At 37.7% G+C, this 19,698-nt stretch overlaps 1 protein-coding gene across 1 annotated transcript in view; it reads left to right on the forward strand.

Annotated features, from left to right (window-relative positions):
* Nucleotides 1-6,942: 6,942 nt before the first annotated feature.
* tei (irregular chiasm C-roughest protein teiresias) overlaps nucleotides 6,943-19,698 on the forward strand; it is a 78,881-nt gene continuing 66,125 nt past the window's right edge. Inside the window, exon 1 of the mRNA XM_089865306.1 lies at nucleotides 6,943-7,877. Coding sequence (XP_089721432.1) covers nucleotides 7,727-7,877 — 151 coding nt within the window. The 5' untranslated portion in view covers nucleotides 6,943-7,726. The remainder of the gene's footprint in view (nucleotides 7,878-19,698) is intronic.

The raw sequence follows: 19,698 nt of genomic DNA on the forward strand, positions 1-19,698 counted from the left end.
ACGTTCTTCTGGATTAATCCGCTCGCTATACACAGGGTGTGTACCATAAAGAATGGTCGGACCAAAGCATATAGGACTGGACTCTAAATAGATCTATGATATTTTCTCCAAGTTACGATTGGACTGTTTTACGGATGACCCCTTATATTTAAGTATGGAATTAATAGAAACGCTAATTATTTAAGGGGTCATCCCTAAAACACTACAATCATAACTTGGAAAAGACTGAAAATCGGCCATGGAACCAACACCCTGTGTAACCCCCTTTAGCTATTTTCATCTAGAATCTAGGACCAACGAGTTAATCGTAGGGGTCATGACCTTTGGACCAAAAGTGTAGTAATTACTTGTAAGCTCAACATGATCTATCAGTACATTCGAGAAAAAGTTTCTCAGAAACCAATTTTTGTAAGAAAATCATGAATTTATTTGGTGCATGTTTTAACCTTTTCATTAACTATGTACACTATTTCGGTGGACAACATCCTTAAGGTAAAGATGCCCTTAACCCTTTATTGGACCCATTTCCAACCTCATCTGACATCCTACAGAAGCTATACCAATTACTTACTGATTTTGAGATCGAACGTGGAATTGGAGAGCGGCTCGATTGTCAATATGAGGATTGAGGACCGCTAACTATGAGCTAATAGCGAGAAGTTCACGGAACTAGAGATACGGTTAACATCTTGGCAACCCGCTTTCGATGGAGTCGACCTATTATACCAATTGTCTCTAATTCGGTGAACAAATAGGTAAAATGATGCGGCGGCGACGGCGGCCGGGCTTCTCCATCGGGATGCTATTCCTAGCATCTCTCAGTGGAGAGGACTCGAGAGCTCTAATGAATTGAGGCCTGTTGGTTATTGCAATTATGATCCCCCCTTCTCTATTCGATCGAATTCCTACCTCCTTCAAGGTATCCAGCGAGAAAACTGGATCCTTGACGAATCCAGAGCTCTAAGATTGGTCCACCATCAAATTTTCTTCAATGCCGGTGTATGTATACTTACAGTTCCCTAAGATTAAAGGGAAGATAACCGTTTCAAAGAATGTGACGCACTCCTCTTTCGAAAGGGTCTATTCCTCCGAACTTTTGGGTTGATTAGGAGTAGGTAGCTACGCCTTCTCTTTAATTCTTAGGTACTTGCGCTAGAACCACCAGTCCGATATTGTATTTATCTAAGAGAGGTCTTTTTACTTAATTCCCTTTTTCTGGAATCCAAGACTTTCTCCTTCTCGCTAAATCTTATTTGGTTTCCTCTTACGTGCGAGAAATGTTTCAGACTTTGGACAAGATACTCTCTCTCTCTCTCTCTCTCTCTCTCTCTCTCTCTCTCTCTCTCTCTCTCTCTCTCTCGTGCAGTTAAGCCTCGCCTTCTTTTCTTAACTAACATCTTCAATTAAGAATGTAGAACCGATTTGCCGCAAATCCCTTCGTTTTCCCATAGACCATTTCGATATAAAACCACTACATCGAATTCGCCCGCCTTTAGTAAGCCTTTACCTTGATAAACCAACGTTACAGAGTGGAAGGTGAACCAGAATTTGGTCGAAATTCGCCCGCGTATATTGATTATTATTTTGACTTGACAGTGAAGGTAAAGGTTGCGTTGCCTTCCTAGTTCATTTTGTATCGCGTCAGGTGATCTAGGAACTTAATGAATGAATGCAACGCGTAGATACTTAAGCATTGGTTAATCAGTATTGTAATTCGTAAGAATAGCGTAAGTTTACTTGCGATGTAAATTGCGGTTGAAATGCGCGAATTTAGACTTGATATATCGTACCCTTTTCAAAAAGCCAGGCAGCTTTGTCCAGTGGGAACGCTTTCAAACTGGCAACTTTTACTGGTGGATTTTTCCCCGAGTCTTTTTACCGTTTATCGTATACTTAATTTACTGATGTGAGTTTTACTATAGCAATTAACGAAGTTTCTTTAAAACTTTTGTTAAAAAGGGGGGCTTTTTTGAATTTAAATTGTAAAGGGGTCATTGCTTAGTGCTTTTAAATTACAACTAAGTCGATATAAGAAAGTTGTCATGGAGAAAAGAAATTGCCGGTTTGATGGATTTTGTAATTTTGAAATCGAATTCGTTTTATATTAATTAGACAAAGATGGATGTATAATAATCAATTTTGATTATATATATTTATTTATGATTTCGTCTTAGACAATTAGTACTGAAATTAATTCGAGTCTAATTTAATTTTAGTTAAATTGATTAGAGCTCGTTGAATTATCCCTAACCTTCTGTTTTAATCATTTTAGAAAGCTCTGGACTCGCAATTAAAGGGGTGCCCATGGGTTCTTTTTTAATTAAAATTATCGCCAAGAGTGATACCTATATAAATGAAAGGCATTCCAATCAAATTGATATTGATCTTCCAAATCTCTGTTTACGAGATTTGAGAATAAAGATCTGCTTAAATTCGCGATATTTGGTAGAGGAAATAACGGATACTGACCACGAAATAACTGGTCAAGGAAGTTAAGGATAATTTTATCAAAAGATACGGAGTAAAACATTTCAAGGAATTGACAAAAATCAGGCTTACCGTTAAAGGAAATCATGTCAGGAAATTACTTAAGTATCCCTTTTAAAATCGGGAAGTATGACCCCTCCTTTATACGAATATTAATAATAAGAGCCGGAAGGTCATTGAAATTTAGAGTGATGGCATCTTATAGCGTAGATTATTCTATAACGTATGATATTAATATATATGATGCTGATATAGCTCTGGGTGGGATGATGAGATTCACGAGAGCGTGTCCGACTCCTTTAAGTTTAATTATTGGGAGGCCACCTGAACCACCCCCCCCTCATCCTTCCATCTAAATTGCCCCTTCACGACCTTACGAAGGACGTAATCAAAGTCAATGTCAGACTTTAATTTGAAATTCCCCCTTTTCTCCCGATTTCCCATTTTCCTACAGCTCGCTTTTGGCTTATAACCTTCCTCATTTTAAGGGGGGTTTTTTCTCCCCATGACACGAATCGGTTCAATGTTTTTACGCGGGTTTTTGATTTTCCTTAATCCTCGTGCATTAGCCAATTTGCGCGTGACCAATTTTTATACAGGTCATGAACGGGCACGTGACAATACTCTATAAATAGTTTAAAATCTCGCGCCATTTCAAAAATTGAAAAGCAAAGGCTTAATGAGTGTATTGATGTTTTGATAAAGCTCGTGAAATTGCGAATTGTTTTGTAGGCCTAGTTAAATTTGAAATAGGCTTAACTATTTTTCCAAATTTATACTATTTTAAGCTCCCGTTGTATTAACAGCAAAGTCTGGCTTTTCTTCTGCTGGTACTATATTTCTTCTTTATACACACACACATATATATACGAAATTTTCACAAGTTTATTCGAGTTCTTAATGCATTCTTATCGATAAATTTCGATCTTTTTCAATATCGAAAAAGGGTTATATCTCAAAAAGGAATGCTATGTGAACTATATCGATAGTTTCTTGTTTTTTTTTTTTTATTATTTTGAACGGAAAAATTCTTTTCTTTGCACATTCAAAATCGTGCTAGTGAATATTTTCGGCTTCTGGGGATGGGAATTGACATAAGCCTATAGTAATCTTCGTAAGTATGGCTTGAAAGAATGTGTTTGCTACGAGTTAGCGTCCTTTATAAAAGAGTAGAGGGGGCGGGGCGTCTTCCGTAGTGGTATGGTGAATTTTTTACCGGAATCGGAAACCATTATAGCCTACTGCGATCTCTATCCGTAACCCGACTAGACCGAGGAAGGAAATCGCGGTAGACCACGCCTCTACTCTTTTCCGATTTCGATTAGTCTTTCAAGTGGAGATGGCGCTGCAATCTCTTTAGTTTTGATACTATAAGCTCCTACGGCAGACCCATACTTACGTATTTTTATTATAGGGTTATGTTACATCGTAGAAATAGTCTCCGTTCTCGGAATAGAATATGATCCAGAGAAATGGAGAGTTTAAGCTGCTTCCCCATTTCGTAACGCTCAATTATCATTCAAGCGTAAAAAAGCTTCTTAACCTGTCTAAAAAAAAGGGAGACGTTTCTTTTTACACGTGATATTGCCTCAAAAGGGACGTGGCAAAATCCCTCCCAATATCATTGAATTTGCATAACACGTTTACCGACACGAACCTTAACTCTAAGGTCTCTATGATAGACTATTTTTATCGCCTAAACTCGCCCGGTCTTCGCAAAGTTAATTTTTTTTAAATTGACAGCGTTGTCAAAGCTAGGAATGAACTTACTATCTCTTTGAATCAAATTGGTCTAATAGAGAAAGCGCGTGCTCGTTTAAAATCACCGTTAAGCACGCGGAGCAAATTATTAAACCTTTTTTTTTTATTTTCATTTCATCTTGTTGAGAAAATGAAATTTTTACGGCAGATGTTTTCATTGTGTTTTACATTTGTAAAAAAATAACCTAACTAACCTTAATTTTGAACCCTATAGATTAATTAGTGCCGGCTTCTGTACAGTTTATTTAATTAAAATTAGGTAAGCATCAAGACTTTAGGCAGGTTTAAAAGATTTTTTTGGAAAGTAAAGTCAGGTTTAACTTGGGATTTTATTCATGAATTTAGACAGCTTTTAGTATCTTATATTTTTACCTAATAATTTTGAAAATATATATCGACTAGCTATATTAATGGAAGAATTTATATAACTCTTTTGGGAAATGAATAGTGAAAGTTATGTATAGAGCAACTAGGTATAAATAATATAATAAATCAAACTTCGAATCTCCTATATCATTTATTCTGATTGATTAAGAGGCTTGTATGCCTTATATTTAATTTAAGTATTAAGTACAGGTAGAGCGTGGGTTAAAAGGTCAATTTCAAATATCACCATTTTGAAAACAACTTTAAGTCGAACACCTACACAGAGCTATATTGAATTGAAAACACGATCGCGTCGCGAAACTTTTGAAAACTTTGAACAAAAGTATATTTTGTCAATGGCTATTATTTATTAATAATTCCATTGAGAGTCGACCTTAATAGATTCTTCGAGCGCGTTCTTTTGAAGTATTGACTTTAGCCGAAAAAGATATGGCCATATATATAAGAAAGACTTTCTATCAAAAGGAAGTTATAAGGTCTAACGTATTGGGGCATGGAATTAATTTGCAAACCCCTGGGCAGTGTGTGAGTGGTCCGGCCCCAGTTGGCCGTTTTTCCATGCCCATCACACATTCCTAGCCACAGGGATCACTTCAAGTAGACGAGGGAACTGTATTGTATTGGAAGACCAGCATGGTTGCCAATCTATGAAAATTATAGCCCAAATTGGCTATTTTTTGACCGAATCAGTAATATTTATATTTAAAGCTACATAATTTTAGTTTAATGACCCTATTGAAATCACCAAAAAAAAATTAGGATTAATCATCTCCTCAGCTACGTGTTATCTAATTTTGCTCTTCAATTTATTTACAGTCTATTTTCAAATTAAATTTCGCCGCTCCCCTTTCATTTTTGGCTATTTTTCCACGCATGTTGGCTATCTCCGACTGATACGGCTTAAGTAATAGCCTATATAGAAAAGGCGGGAAGGACGTTGGCATGATATTTCATTTGATTCTCGGCTCGAAGGTGCGTTTTGTTATTCTGACCATAGAATATCCCGAGTATAGAGAGCTTCCCCTTATTGATTATCGCTAAAAAGGCTAAGAGTCCACCATGGACGTTGAATTATAGAGGACTAGAATTCGCTAGCCTGATTTAACAGTACAAAACTTTAAGGGTAGGCACTGGGTTTGAGGGCGAAAACGGTCGTCGTCCAAGGCCATTGGTACCACGTTATGTTTGGACCTTTTCAGGCTCTCGTCAACCATTATGATATGTTTTGGTGACTTTGTAATACGAGGATATAGTCTGATAGGTCCTCTTTAATTCACTGTCCATGAGTCCATAGTCCCACCATGATCCAATCGGTCTCTAGTCTGGTGATGGTACAGCGCGGCGTATACGCCACTCTCTTTCCAATTCAATTGGCCGAGCAGTCACGTGGCACGAGGGTCTCCCAACGTTTTTGGGCATTCTATTCTCATTTTGGCGGGAAAAACCTCGCGCGCCCGGCGCAAATAGCAATGCTCTCTCATCTCAATTCTCTGATCCAATTTCTACACGGTTCAATATTGGAAGCGATGGGGTGCCCTACGTCCTTACTAAGGCTGCGAGGCTAGCCAGACTCCCACGCGGTATAACCTCGTATCCCTTAAGGCTCCCAAAGGATGCCTTAGGCTTAAAACATCCCTAACCCTCGGCCGCCAAGCCTTCTTTATCTATATAGACCCTGAGAATGTCATGGGGAAACTGTCTGAACTTGGAATAGCTATATAGACGCGGTTCCCGTAAGTTGTACCTTAGCCGTGGAAATTCCCAAGGTTTATGGTTATACTTCCATAGCTTTTGTCTCCCAGTTCGTGACGGTGCTACATCTAGAATGTTAAAGGGATTGTAAAATACATTTTTAATACCAATTTTTTGGTTTTCAAACAAAGAAATTACGTGAAATACAACGTCCCGGCTTTGTAGGCGCTTTCATTAACATAATACAAGTCCACAATAAGGATCCCTTAATGGACCATCAGTATAAACACCCTCTATTTTGGTTTTAATGCAATCAAACCCAAATTAGGCCTATTTCTGTCAACCTCTCTTTACCATGGGGTCCGTTAGAACACAACCCTCCCCCGAAGGCCTAAAAAATGTCCACCCCGTTTGAAACAGCGGCACTACAAAGTAGATCATCCACCTTCCCACGTGCACTTGGTCTACTGTCGTTCGTCGCCTTTACCCTCGTCTCCCTCGTTAAAGGAAAAGTTGAACTTTCCCCCCGTTGCTATCATCTCGGTTCTCTTTCCCGCCAACGCCGAGAGTTCTTCTCAGACTTAACGCTGGATCGCGGCTGCGATTGACGTCACTATATAAAAGGCAGGAAGTTTCCGGCCTCGAGTCGAGTTTCGCGCGTTTTCCTTTGGCAGGCGCGTGCACTGGTTCAGTTGCCACAGTACCACTCGAGCCGTGGAAGAGGAGAGACCTAGACGTCGGAATCTCCTTATTTCTCGCACCGCGTGTTTGAAAAGTTAGGCTTAAAGCCTAGTATTTGTCGTTAGATATAGCTAACAGGAGTCTGTGACAGTTTTCCCGCGTTTTTTGGCAACGAAACGCGAACTCTACTCGCTTAATTTCTTTCAACCTCGACGCTTTTCGTGACATTAGGAACTTTTCTTCGTCTTTCGCTTTAAAAGCGTTGTTCCCGCCAAATTTAACACCCGAGTCTCGCGCCACGGAAATCGCGCGCGCCCGAATTTTTCGTAAAAAAGCCGAATTAGGCCTAATTCGTTTTTTGTAATAGAGCCGGTGCAATTTTCGTAAACTGTACTGATCGTACGTCAAACGTAGTTCAGGTTGAAGTTACAAACACGTTTAGCGCCGTGTTCTGGTAAACGACAAAGTTTTAAAGTAGTTTAGTGGGAATTGGAGTCAACTAGAATAGACTTCCTATGTTTTGATTTGGATTTTTTCAAGTCAGCAGAGTCTGGCGTAAGTTTGGAAGTTGTTGCCCTAGAAAGTTGTTGAGGTTACGTAACTTAATTAGTGCGGGTGAGGAACGTTTTGGTGTAAATTTGTTTTGGAATTTCCGCGTTTTCGCGGGTGCACCGATGGAACCTGGTGGCACCAATAAGCCACCAACTGCACCGACACCATGAGATTCGAATTGGTTAATGAAGTGATCTATCCTAAAACGAATTGTCAAGGTGCAACGTTGTATTCTTCAAAGAAAATTGGTGGTCCGGCCGGGTACCGTCTCGTGTCAAGATTGCTTATCTTTCTTCAAATGGCAACGTGGATTCATGGTATGTCTCTAATGATTGACATCGTTATTGCTTTCAGGGATGGTTTTTGGTATTTCTTCTCCGCGGAAATTAAGGTTATCATCTTAAACGCTACTTCAAGGAGTGAAATTAGGTTTAGAATGACCTTGATGTACTAGAATCTTAATCTAAAAGCGTCGACAAAGCGCTCTCTCAGAGTTCCCATTCCTACCAGTACCATATAGGCTTTATCAGATCCTTACGTAAATTGAATTTAAAATTGGCAAATATCTACACTCTGTTTCGACAAGAGGAGTATATAAATTGACCTCTATGCCTGCGATACCTTTGCGTAATAGCTTCATTTTACAAAAGTTCAAGTTAGAAATTGTAACCCCCTTAAGGGACCTAAAAATGACCCCCCTTTCCATGCACTCGCGGCATTAAATTCCATTAGACTCTGAAATTGGGGAGAGAAAGTGTAACTCCCCCCCCCAACGCCGCTATTGTTGCTAAGCTGTTCTAGAATGCGTTCATCCTCCCATCCCCTCCTTCTCTCTTCCCCCCCCCCCTATTCGCTTAGTGCACTCTTCATTAAGCCTAAACGCGATCTTAAAAGTGACACTTAGGGCCAGACAATGGACTATGGACCTTAATGCTACAGGCCTATTAGTACTTTAAAATTTAACTAACGTGGTGTCTAACATTTCTGAGCTTTGTGCATGCACCCTTTATGGAATACTCTGTTCAGAATATAAATGGAAAGTTACTTACTCCTTGATAAGGGCAAACGAAAATATTTTTTAAATTGAGATGCACGCTGTCTCGGTCGACTGAACTGCTTCCGGTTGCTTTCTGATTTTTCTTCTTATATCCGTTGATTTTAAACTTGATTAACTTAATTTATAATATTATTCGTTTACGGGCAAAATTAAAAGTGATATAATAATATTTGAAATGCATTCAAGAATAATATAAAGATAAATTCATTAGAAATTAAAGGTACTTCCGAATTTTAAATAAATACGTCCGGTTCTTAATGAAGACCCGGCTATAAGTTCGACGGCTCTTAACTGTTTAAATACGTTATCTCCTTAAATTAATAGTATTACGTTGTTATTTTCAATGTAAAACTGCAAAAAGGCGCCTGAAGTTAAATAGATAAATATTTTCACCGTAATTACGTTTAGAATTATATTTTATTTTTTCGAGGGGATAATCACTCCATAGAGTTAACTCGTCTCAAAATTTGTCCTTTAAAAATTAATTTTGAGTTGAAATTTTCAAATTTCGGGGATATAGTCAGGTATTTGACCACTTGATCACCCTGGTTTTCTTAAGATGGTGGTACATCCGGTATGGGGATAAACCAAGACGGCATGCAACAATAAGGACTGGTCACTTTCAAGTCCTATATCTTTGCGTCCATATACACACCGTATCTCCATTCTTTAACTCTATATATCAGGCTGACTATACCCCGACCGCCATTTTGAAAAGGGTCCAATTTGAAAGTCATAAATGCCTTTGAAACATTCATGAAATTTTAGATCATAGGATTATGGATTTTTCATGGGTGAATTAAAAGTAAACGTAACAGGAAGGGAAATTATTCCAGAGCATCGGTTTAGTATTATATAGCTCGAATATGCGTCGATTCAAATCCAACGCGTGTATTATTATTATTATTATTATTACCATCCCGTCTGTTAATGGGTCCAGAGCGAGAGCCCAATATACGTAACGAGTTATATCTAAGCCTAATCTGAATAGCGATTTGACGCTTTAAGCCTTGGCCCCTGGAAATACATTCTTAATCGCCGTCCTCCGTTCAAAACGCTAAAATATATATAGGGGGAATTTATTTCGTAATAGAATTAATTCGTATACGTCTCTACTTCGATTTAACGATGTTAAAACTAATTAAGGATAAATTTAATAATGATCTTTATTTAGAAACTATTAAATCCAATTTGATATTTGTACGTCGTTAATATCCTCCTCAAATCTTTCGAGGAGAAAGTTGGAAATTAAAATTGTTACCACCAATAGCAAATAGAACTTATAGTAGTAACGGAAAGTGAGGATTTAGGGATAACGATCGTAATTAGCGACCGTGTATTTAATTCTCATCTTCTTGCGTCAAAAACTTTCTTGATTATTTTTAGGGAGAAATAACTAGAACCTAACCTAACCTAACCTAACCTACAAATTTTCAAACGAAGTTTTGGTCCAGTTCCGGCGGACGAATATTTTTTTAACTATTTTATTTGAACTCCCCATGGTCTAATTAGTCAGGTAAGACCGTTATTTTATGTAAATAGATATAATGCAATTGTACCTATATTACTTTTAATACCAGAATACTGAAACGCGTTTGATAACTCCTTTAATTCTTCCACGACATTTTTCCAATTACTAAACTGGCCGTAAACAACATTTCAAAGTGGTGGTAGTCATCAAAAACTTTACGCTTGATTAACCGTATTACTTTTCAATGTTTTATATTATCAAATAAATCGATCCTAAAATGTTGATAGGGCAAAAAGAAAAATTCGCTTATATCCTCTCCTCGACCGGGAATCCTATATTAAACCAGATCAAAACAACAACCACGGACTTTGTATCTTAAAAGAGGACGGGATGAGAAAAGAAGAAATGATTGCGTGATGCGCGGTTAACTTTGGGGGAATGCATTCCGTTCATTTACTTCCCCCCTCTCCCATGCTCGCGTGCGCCTGACTTTAACCAGTGCGATGATGAAAATTCCCAATGAGCTCGCGCTAGCGCTCGTGCACCGAGGGTTCCTACCCCCTATTTAGAAGAGCCATGATAAAACTTTGGCGCGCGACATTTGAAAGGACAGGAGAGGGCAGGACAGTAGAACTCCGAGAGGAGGAATGAAATATAATAAAAAATGATATATTTCACCCGTCCCCTTTCCCTCGGTAAAAATGGGCTTTTGATGGTTTTTTCTGAACTCGAGAAATTGAAACAAAAGAAATAAAACCGTTTTGCGGGTGACCCGGAATCTCATGTCGAAATTACAGTACACCCAAATTTAGGATGTTCCATTATAAGTTGGGTTTGAGATGAGATCATGTTGACGTTTGGCATTTCGTCCGCTGAAATTTCGAAGTGATTTGACTTTGTTTTTTAAAAACCCTCGCGGAGAAGCTTACTCCTCTCTCTCTCTCTCTCTCTCTCAGGGGGAATTTCCGGGAAGGGGATATATTATCTGGTCACACACACAAACAAAATCGTCAAATTTGAAAATAAAATTTGAAAAAAGAAAGAACTGAGGCGAAATTGTAAGAGTAATAGATTTCATTTTGATTGCATTTTTTTGTTGGAAATAAGTAGAATGAAAAGTTTTAGTTGGAAAAGTAACGCTACTATATACGAAATTGAATTGAATTGAACCAATAATACAAATAATTCCACTCGCAGTTCGCGACTCTAGACATATTATGCCTGAGTTTAATAGCACGCCTTATACCTTGTTGGGAAATAAAAGCTCTCGTTGTTTTATTGAATTGAATACTAGACAGAAGTAGGCGCCATTTTGAACAGAAAACTAAACTTAACTTTGATCAGGCTTTGGCTTCTAAGATATTGTAATACTATGAAAGGTAAACGGTAAATGGCACTGTATATAAACTGAAATTGTCCATACGTTCCTTAAGCATTTGGAAACTCAAAAGAAAACCTTAAGTTTCTTTTTCATTAATTCTCCCATGAGAATATTTTTGGTCTTCCAAAGTGTCTAGCTACAATTTTAGTGTTTTACCGCAATTCTTTTGATTAAATTGCTTTAAACCTTTTTTCAATCCAAGAATGTACCAGAGTCTGAAGTTGGAAAACATATTAAACAATGTCTTTACTAGAAAAACATGTTTAACCCTAGGAGGGCTAATGAATTTGGGGAAAAATGGTGAGTTTTTGGATTCCAGAGCTGTCTGTCGTAAATGGCGAGAGAAAATGTGATGATAGGTTTAAGATGCGCAGTTCAGGCGCGAACCGCTGGAGTTAGGCAGCGTGTCTGCGCATTAAAGCTGCATATGGAATATCCTGCGCCTGTCTATAACCATTTCCAGTTTCTCAGCGTGTTTACCACTCCTTTCCATACGTCCTCCTTGCGTTTAACCATTTATTTTCATCGAATACTTGCGCGAAACACCTTCGTTAATATTGAAAATCTGAATATATATATATAATATACAGTATAACTTATATAAATTCACAATATTATGACCCTTAGAGGTTATGATACCCTTATAACGGAATGGACCACACCTACATGGTACAGTACCCTTCTTGGCTTATTGACCGCGCGACAGTCCCTCGTGAGCAAAACATAACCGGAAAGATAAATGATAGTATAGTCCCATGATTCGCTTCGTACATCGCATCGCGTTGCGTCTGACTACAGATTGCGCTATTAAAACCACGCATAGACCTTTCCAATGGAACCCCAAGTAATAAAAATGGCTCGCCTATGATGGGGTCAATAGTTATCTGTTAAATATTTTAACCTCTTAAATTAGTCTTGAATATTTTTACACGCCTGAAGGCTGACTATAACTGGCGCTAAGCTACGATAGAAATGGTCCATAATGCCTATATACGGAAATTAGGCTTTGGTCTATGGTTTTCTTTGAGGTATGTTTATGTTAGGGGTTTGACCTGGCGCTTCCGGACCGTATTAGACGTTTAATCACGGTTTAATTCCGGATAATGGAAAAGGGGGTGTCACGTGAGTTTAAAAGGGGAGGGTCTCGCTCTTTCATCGTCCTCGATGCGCGTGGTTACTCTAGCATGACCCCTAAGCCTTGCCAAGCACGCGTCTGTGCTATTATACGCGGTTTAAATACGGACGAATCTCACCAGACACACTTCAAAGGGCCCTAAATCGACTGTTATAAATTAAGCGGTATTAGATCTAGGTTTTTTTAACTAGAGTCTTAATTGGACGATCATTAAGTTCGTGATGGATTTTAATTGCAAATATTAAATAAGTCGCTATAGTTTAAAAGGTTTTCGAATTGAGTTTGGTTTTTCACGAGCCTTTAAAATAATTTACCGAAAATCTTATAAAAACCAAGCCCAATTCTATTTTGAGGAAAATTTTTGTTTTAACAGAAAACCTTGGTATTATAAATGATATTGAAATTTCAATATATCGTTTTCGAGATAAAACTGCCCAAATTTGCTTTCTTTGAAAAACGGTTAATCTAATCTATAATCTTGACTTTTTTTTACACAGTAATAGCGGTTCCCTACCTTTGATTGTATTAGACTGTATGGTAGGGTAGCGTTTGGTGCCACTTCCGTACCTACCCTAAAAGATTTATGAATGTGTACCACCAAAGACTACGCCCTTTTATATATCTATATATTTATAGACCAATTCGATTAACATCGTGTCATACCTTCGATAAAGTTGCATGTATTATACTATCAAAGGCTGGAAATAAATTGCCCCGTTTAGGTTTGACCGTGGAAAAACGGATTTGACCCCTTCCTTGTTTAAATTTAACCCTTGAAAAAATTATATTAATATGTATTTTTAACAGTATAATGCTATCATATTCGTTACAAGTATATGTCAAAACAATATTCACATTCTTTGGAATGTCACGTAGCGGAGTTAGGGCGCCATCTAGCGACGTAATTTGCCGGAAAAATAAACGATGATAGCCTACTGTGATCTCTACACGTGAACGTAGCCCATCTCGACTTAGAAAGGAAATTAGAGTAGACCGTGGTTCTATTCAACTCCCGTTTGTAGGAGAAACTTTCAAACGAAGATGGCGCTACAATCTCTTTCAATTTTGCCTCTCGGGACTATACTAAGCCCTTACGGTAGACCCGTACTTACGCGTTATAGGGTGAAGTAAAAATTGACATTTTTGCTTGGTAAAATTAACGGTTCAGGGATTGTCCAAATGAAGATGGCGCTACAATCTCTTTCAATTTTGACTCTCGGGACTATGCTAAGCCCTTACGGTAGACCCGTACTTACGCGTTATAGGGTGAAGTAGAAATTATAATTTTTGCTTGGCAAAATTAACCGTTGATGTCCTTGAGACATTGCGTTCTTCAACGTCAGATTATGGACGTTTGACGGACTGTATTTTTTAGGAAGGGATAGTTTTAAGAGTTATATGGACGGGAATGGTCAGTCTTGGTTATTGGGTACATAGCCCGGGGTCCCCTCGATATTGCCCGAGAAGAAACAAAAAACAAATAACCGATAGTTTACTCTGACTCTTACGGCAATAATAAAATAGAAACCAACGGGCGCATAGTTTGCTAGAAAAAAATATTCCCTATACGGGAACTTTTCGATATTGGATTCCCTCACTAGCTACTAGCTCCCTAGCTGCACTTCCCGAATCGCACCAGCTCCCGTCCCGTGTTTATTTCAAAAGACTCAAATGTTGCGCAGGGTGTTTTTGGGCTATTGGGAATGAAAAGTTTAAGTGTTAAATTTTTGTTTTTTTAGGTATATGGTCTTGTAAAGCTATTTATACCAGGCCATCGTATGACGAAACGTTTCAAAAGCTCTGTAAAATTTAATACATTTTATTCAGTCGCTTAAAATCGTGGAAAATTCATTGAATTTACTCGTAACACCCTGTACAATTTTGGCCATCCAAAAAAATGCCATTGAGACTGAGTGAAGGAGATCGAAATTCTTTTTTTGTCCGCGTGGTAGGAATCGGATATTGAGAGCTGTTGATGGAAAAAGGCATGCAGGCTCCTGATACAATATTGGGTATTTTTGTGAAAGGAACCCCGGCCTTAACCTGGGTAATACGATAGTAACACCGCGAGGCTTCCACGAGATCGCGCGAGTTTTGTAGTAAAAATGCCTGTACATTCCTCGTGCACGCGTTTTTGTTTCATACAATGGGGTATTTCGATCAACTTAACTTGGATAATACCATAGTAACTCCTTTAGAAACTTACCCAAGCCTTCCACGAGATCGCTCGAGTTTTGCAGCAGAAATGCCTGTACATTCCTCGTGCAGTTTTCTATTTCGTATACAATACGGTATTTCGATGAAATAAAACTCGGCCTTTAACCTGGGTAACGCGATAATAACGTCTTTAGAAACTACCCAAGGGTGCTACGACATTGCGCCAGCTTTGTAGTAAAATTGCGCATTCAATCCTGGTGATATTTTTTTGTTTCACTCAACGGAAGGTCGCCGAGGAAATAACTCGAGGGGTTAAGTATATTAAAAAGTAGTAGCTTCCGGCCTACACTTTTTATATCGAAATCTTATTGGTTGGTTTGGTTGGTAGGAAAGATAGGTTGTCTCAGCTTCCGTCCGGAGTGCCGAACGATATCCTTTAAGTACTTGAGGACATTTCGTCCTTTCTATTCTTGAGCCGTGAACCCTTTTTATGGAAGCCGACGGATAAAAAAGGTTAAGGTTTAATTCTTACAGGGATGACGTTTCTCTTCACGTTTCCCATTGGCACGTTAGGTCCAGAAGAACTCATGGAAAATTCTTTGACATGAGTTGGGAATCGTCTCAAAGGACAACAGTGAAACTCCAAAATGTCGGTGTCTCTACTTACCTTAATAATGGAGTAAGCTTCCAGACATTTTTGTTTATATAGAAGCGGCACCACGATTAATGCCACGTGTCACTTCTATAGTTTCTTCGTTTAATATAGTCTGGTTGCAGTGTCGTTAAAATTTTATATCAGTTGAAAAATATACGGCCTACGTTATAAAATATTTTTATTAATGAATTATTTACTTGTTGGAAAGGAAAAGCGAGGGGATATTCACTCGGTGTACGAAAGATATTACGCTCAACGTAATATTCCGTAATCGATGTACGGCGACTCTAAGATTGATTTGCCCCTCGGAGAAAAGAGGGGGTAGGTATAATAACAAATTACCGGTGCCTGATAACGGGAGAGTGTATGGGAAAGGAACTAACCTTTTCTAATAAAACTAACAATACCCCTTGCTGCTCGTAAAATATTAGTTTGAAATATAAAAGAGTTCCCTCCCCCCCTTCTCTTTAATAAACTATGAATATAAAATTGATGAAGACGCTTTTAATAGCAATATAGGTTATTTAATTTTGCAAGAGCCATTTTTCGTCCGCATGCACTGGCCTTCTTGGACAGGACGTCGGATATTTCATTATTTATTTATTATAAAAGACCATATTACCTTTTTAATATTTTATTTTTAATTTTTTTAACCGTTTTTTTATTTTGTATGCTGGCACAAAGCCAATTTAATGCCATTGTAAGGGAAAATCTGGACCTTAAAAAAGGGAAATTTATGGGAAAAATGGTTTTAAAGGGGAAAAAACCGGATTTTTTTAACTATTAAAGTTTATAGGTAGGTTAGGTTAGATAATATTAGAAAATACCGTGACAACAACGTGGTTTAACTTGGAAACGTCGAAAGGTGATGAGAAGTATTTAAATATTGAGATAAACTTTGTTAATAATCTTTGCAAATATCAGCCTAGTTGAACTGAAAACTTGGAAATATCAGGATTTGAAAGCCGGGTCTTAGTTTTCAGAATAAAATTTAATACCATTTTGTAGCAGAAACGAAATTTAGAATTGGGTCAAAGGTTATGTTTTATTCAAAACGTGTTTGGTCGGAATCCAGAAAAACAAAATTTGTTACTTATCGTTTGGCCAAAGAATAGAAAATAGAAATAAATATATTTAGAAATCGGAAAGGTTTTAGGCTAGGCACTATTACGTAAAATGGTACAATTTGAAAGAGAAAAAATAAATATACTTTCTTTTTTTTTATATTTGCTTTTGACATAAATAAGAAATAAAGATATGTTCTCTTTAATCTTCTAATATTAGATTTTTGACAAAATGATGTTTTGGTAAAAGTACCGGGAAAACAAATAACGTGAACTATAAATAAATAATATTAGTGACGTTTAACAAATCAATCGGCTATTCTATGGTCGTACAAGAGCCAATATTAGAAGATAAATGTCCAATAACTCCGCCCATTTTCCCAAGAAAATAAACTGAAACCCCGTTATGATGTCAATACTTGACAGTTTAATTTTGGTATTTAGAAGTTTGTTGTTGTTGTTGCGAGAGGTTTCCCACCCATTTTTTCCCCCGCCAGAATTTCCTCAGTGACACGAACACTGTCCAGTGTCAGAGCGTCTTCTTGAAGAACATTTCATCCTATTCGCTATGCTATAGGGGTCAGTGAAAAAGGAGGCTAAAATAAAGGGCAAATCCTTAGATCAAAGTTTGGCCTATTTTATTCCCAAGTATTCAGACTTGGAGGATTCATAACATTTACACAAGGAGTCCAGACTTCAAGTGTTACACAAAGGTGGAGACAAAAGCTAGGCCTCCTTGTGTAAATGGTATGAATACTCCTAGTCTGAAAACTATGTATATATATGACAAGGGCGTCAAATATGTTTATCCTACCGAGTTTTTTTTCTTTCTTTTTTATTTATTTTTTCCCGCCAAAGAATAAATTTTCGGACCGAAGAAGAATTTAACAAAAAACATGTGGACTATTTTTACCCAAGGCACGTATAACGTTAATACAGCCTTTGTGATTTATTTTTGGGACGACACTGTTAAAGTCTCGAGCTATATTTCACGTGAATTCATTTGATATTGTCTGTATTTTTTTTTTTTTTTTTGGTTTTGTTTTGGCGTCAGTTTTAGACCCTTTACAACAAAGCTTATATTGCGCGTGCGAGATTGTGTAAGAGTTTCAACCGGAGTTTGCCATGAATAGCGAAGGTTATTGTTATATATTTTCAATGAGATTTTATTAATAGGGTTGGTAATTAGGACGGAATTGAATTTTGCCACTGAAACGAACTAGGGTCTCTATTTCAATCCTAATTTGCTTCGTGTTTATATTATTTTAAAAGATGTTCTTAGGTTAATAACGTTGCATTCTAGGCATGGTCAGGCGACTTAACGTTTTGAGACGTCGAGATTTTTAAGACGTTGATGTCTCGAGACAAGGGGATTTATTAAAAATCCTTTGGAAATTTTATATAGCGAGTTTTGCTCGTATGAGGCAATAAGCCGAAACGCTTAGTATTTGTCCAAAAAGAAATACGATGTAAAATCGATGAGGTGAAAAGAGACCCCCGTGTTTTTAACCCTAACGCTTTAACAGCATATTGTACGACCATAGCAATAGTATATTAAATATGAGAGTGTGCCTAGTCTTAAAGGAAACGTACAATAATAGAATTATAGAATCCGTTTGCGATTGCACTGACCATTAGGTCAGAGGTCATCTTCTTAGGGTATACTATATAATATTAATGTAACATTTGCCTACCTTTTTTAACTATGTTTATTTTCCGGGTATAATTAATTACTCCATTAACTTTAGGTAAGTAACGCATTAAGATTACTTAATGAGCTTCAAGTTTCACGTCGAAAATGCACCGTAATCGAAGCTACCCCTAACCTTAAAATATATACGAAACCATTCATTGCGCGTGGTGGTAACTCCACTTGAAAATCGTCGGTTAGTACTTCCTGGCGTATTCTTGTTAACTGTGAAGATAATATATATATGATATAAGTCTGTCCAATTAGCTTCCACGAATAGATTTGAAGCCCAATCCTTCACAGTCCGTTCAATATGGCCCCCCGCCTTTAAGCGTAATTCGCGGGGTCTATCGTGGACAGAATCCTACCGCGTCACGATTAATAACGTTAAGATCATTAACTTTAGCTATACCCGAAATTGATCGGTAATGATTAGGGAAGAACCATAAGTAATATACATTATTGTAAGTCTGACACTAATTCACTTAGCTTACATTAAGGCAGTAATCGTGTTTCACTAGGAGGGCTAATTCTCTTTCAGTGTCATACTAATTACCGACATGTTACTTATGGATGAACGTATACGTGCATAAACCGTTTCTTCTGACACTAAGTAGCTTCCTTGCTTGGGTATCCCCCGCCTTTTATACCACTGTCAAGTAACGTTATTTCGTTTGCCTAATAGAATTAAGATAAATTAACCGTAATAAAATTGACGGTGCAACCCAAAAACAGGTCGAATTTATACCGTTATAATAAGCCATTTCCTATTCCAGCTTCGAGGGGAAGCCAACGGCCCCTAGCTAGCTAGAAAGAGAAAAAAAGAGTATTACTATGTACAGTAGAAACTAGAGTCAATTTCGTTTTATAACTTTGTTTATACAATCCTATTACCTCTTTTTCTTTGGGGAGGGGGGGGGGGGTGGACTGCGATTTCCCAAAAATGAAGTCTTTACTGGTACTGGGCCGAAACGTGGTTGGATTTGACGATGTATATACTCGCTCGTCTTTTACTTCAAAATTTCCATTTTCAAATTTTATTTAGTCTGGATTTTTAGCCTACTGAGAAATTTGGGTTTTACGGTGTATTGATTTGAAAGCGGGAAGCCATTAGATGGGACGCTCCGTTGTTTATCTTCATTTTGCCTAAAACTATAAGGGATACCGGAACCGTTATATAGTATTAATGGTGTGTATTTGGTTTGTTTAGGTTTGTTTTGGGTTAGACTTTGATAATATGACAAGGGTTAGGTATGAGTATGTTTGGATAGTTATGGTTACAGTCGGGTTAGATTAGATTGTTTTGAAAATGTCTTTGGTCTAGTCAGAGCCGCTTTGTACAACTGCAGTCACTCTAGAACTAGACAAAATATTTAGGTAAGAACGGTCTTTACCATTGTTAAGGGATGGTCGGTTTGGCGTTGGGGTCTAGAACCCTTGAATTCCAGACGCATCCAATGGTCTCTATCATCTTGTTAAGTCTGATTCGAGTCTGTACTCGACGTCGAACAAAATTCGTTTGAAAGTC

This window comes from Phalangium opilio, unplaced genomic scaffold (assembly GCF_054372755.1).
Source record: "Phalangium opilio isolate 3A_F unplaced genomic scaffold, DU_Popi_V2 ptg000014l_1, whole genome shotgun sequence".
Classification (NCBI taxonomy): domain Eukaryota; kingdom Metazoa; phylum Arthropoda; class Arachnida; order Opiliones; family Phalangiidae; genus Phalangium; species Phalangium opilio.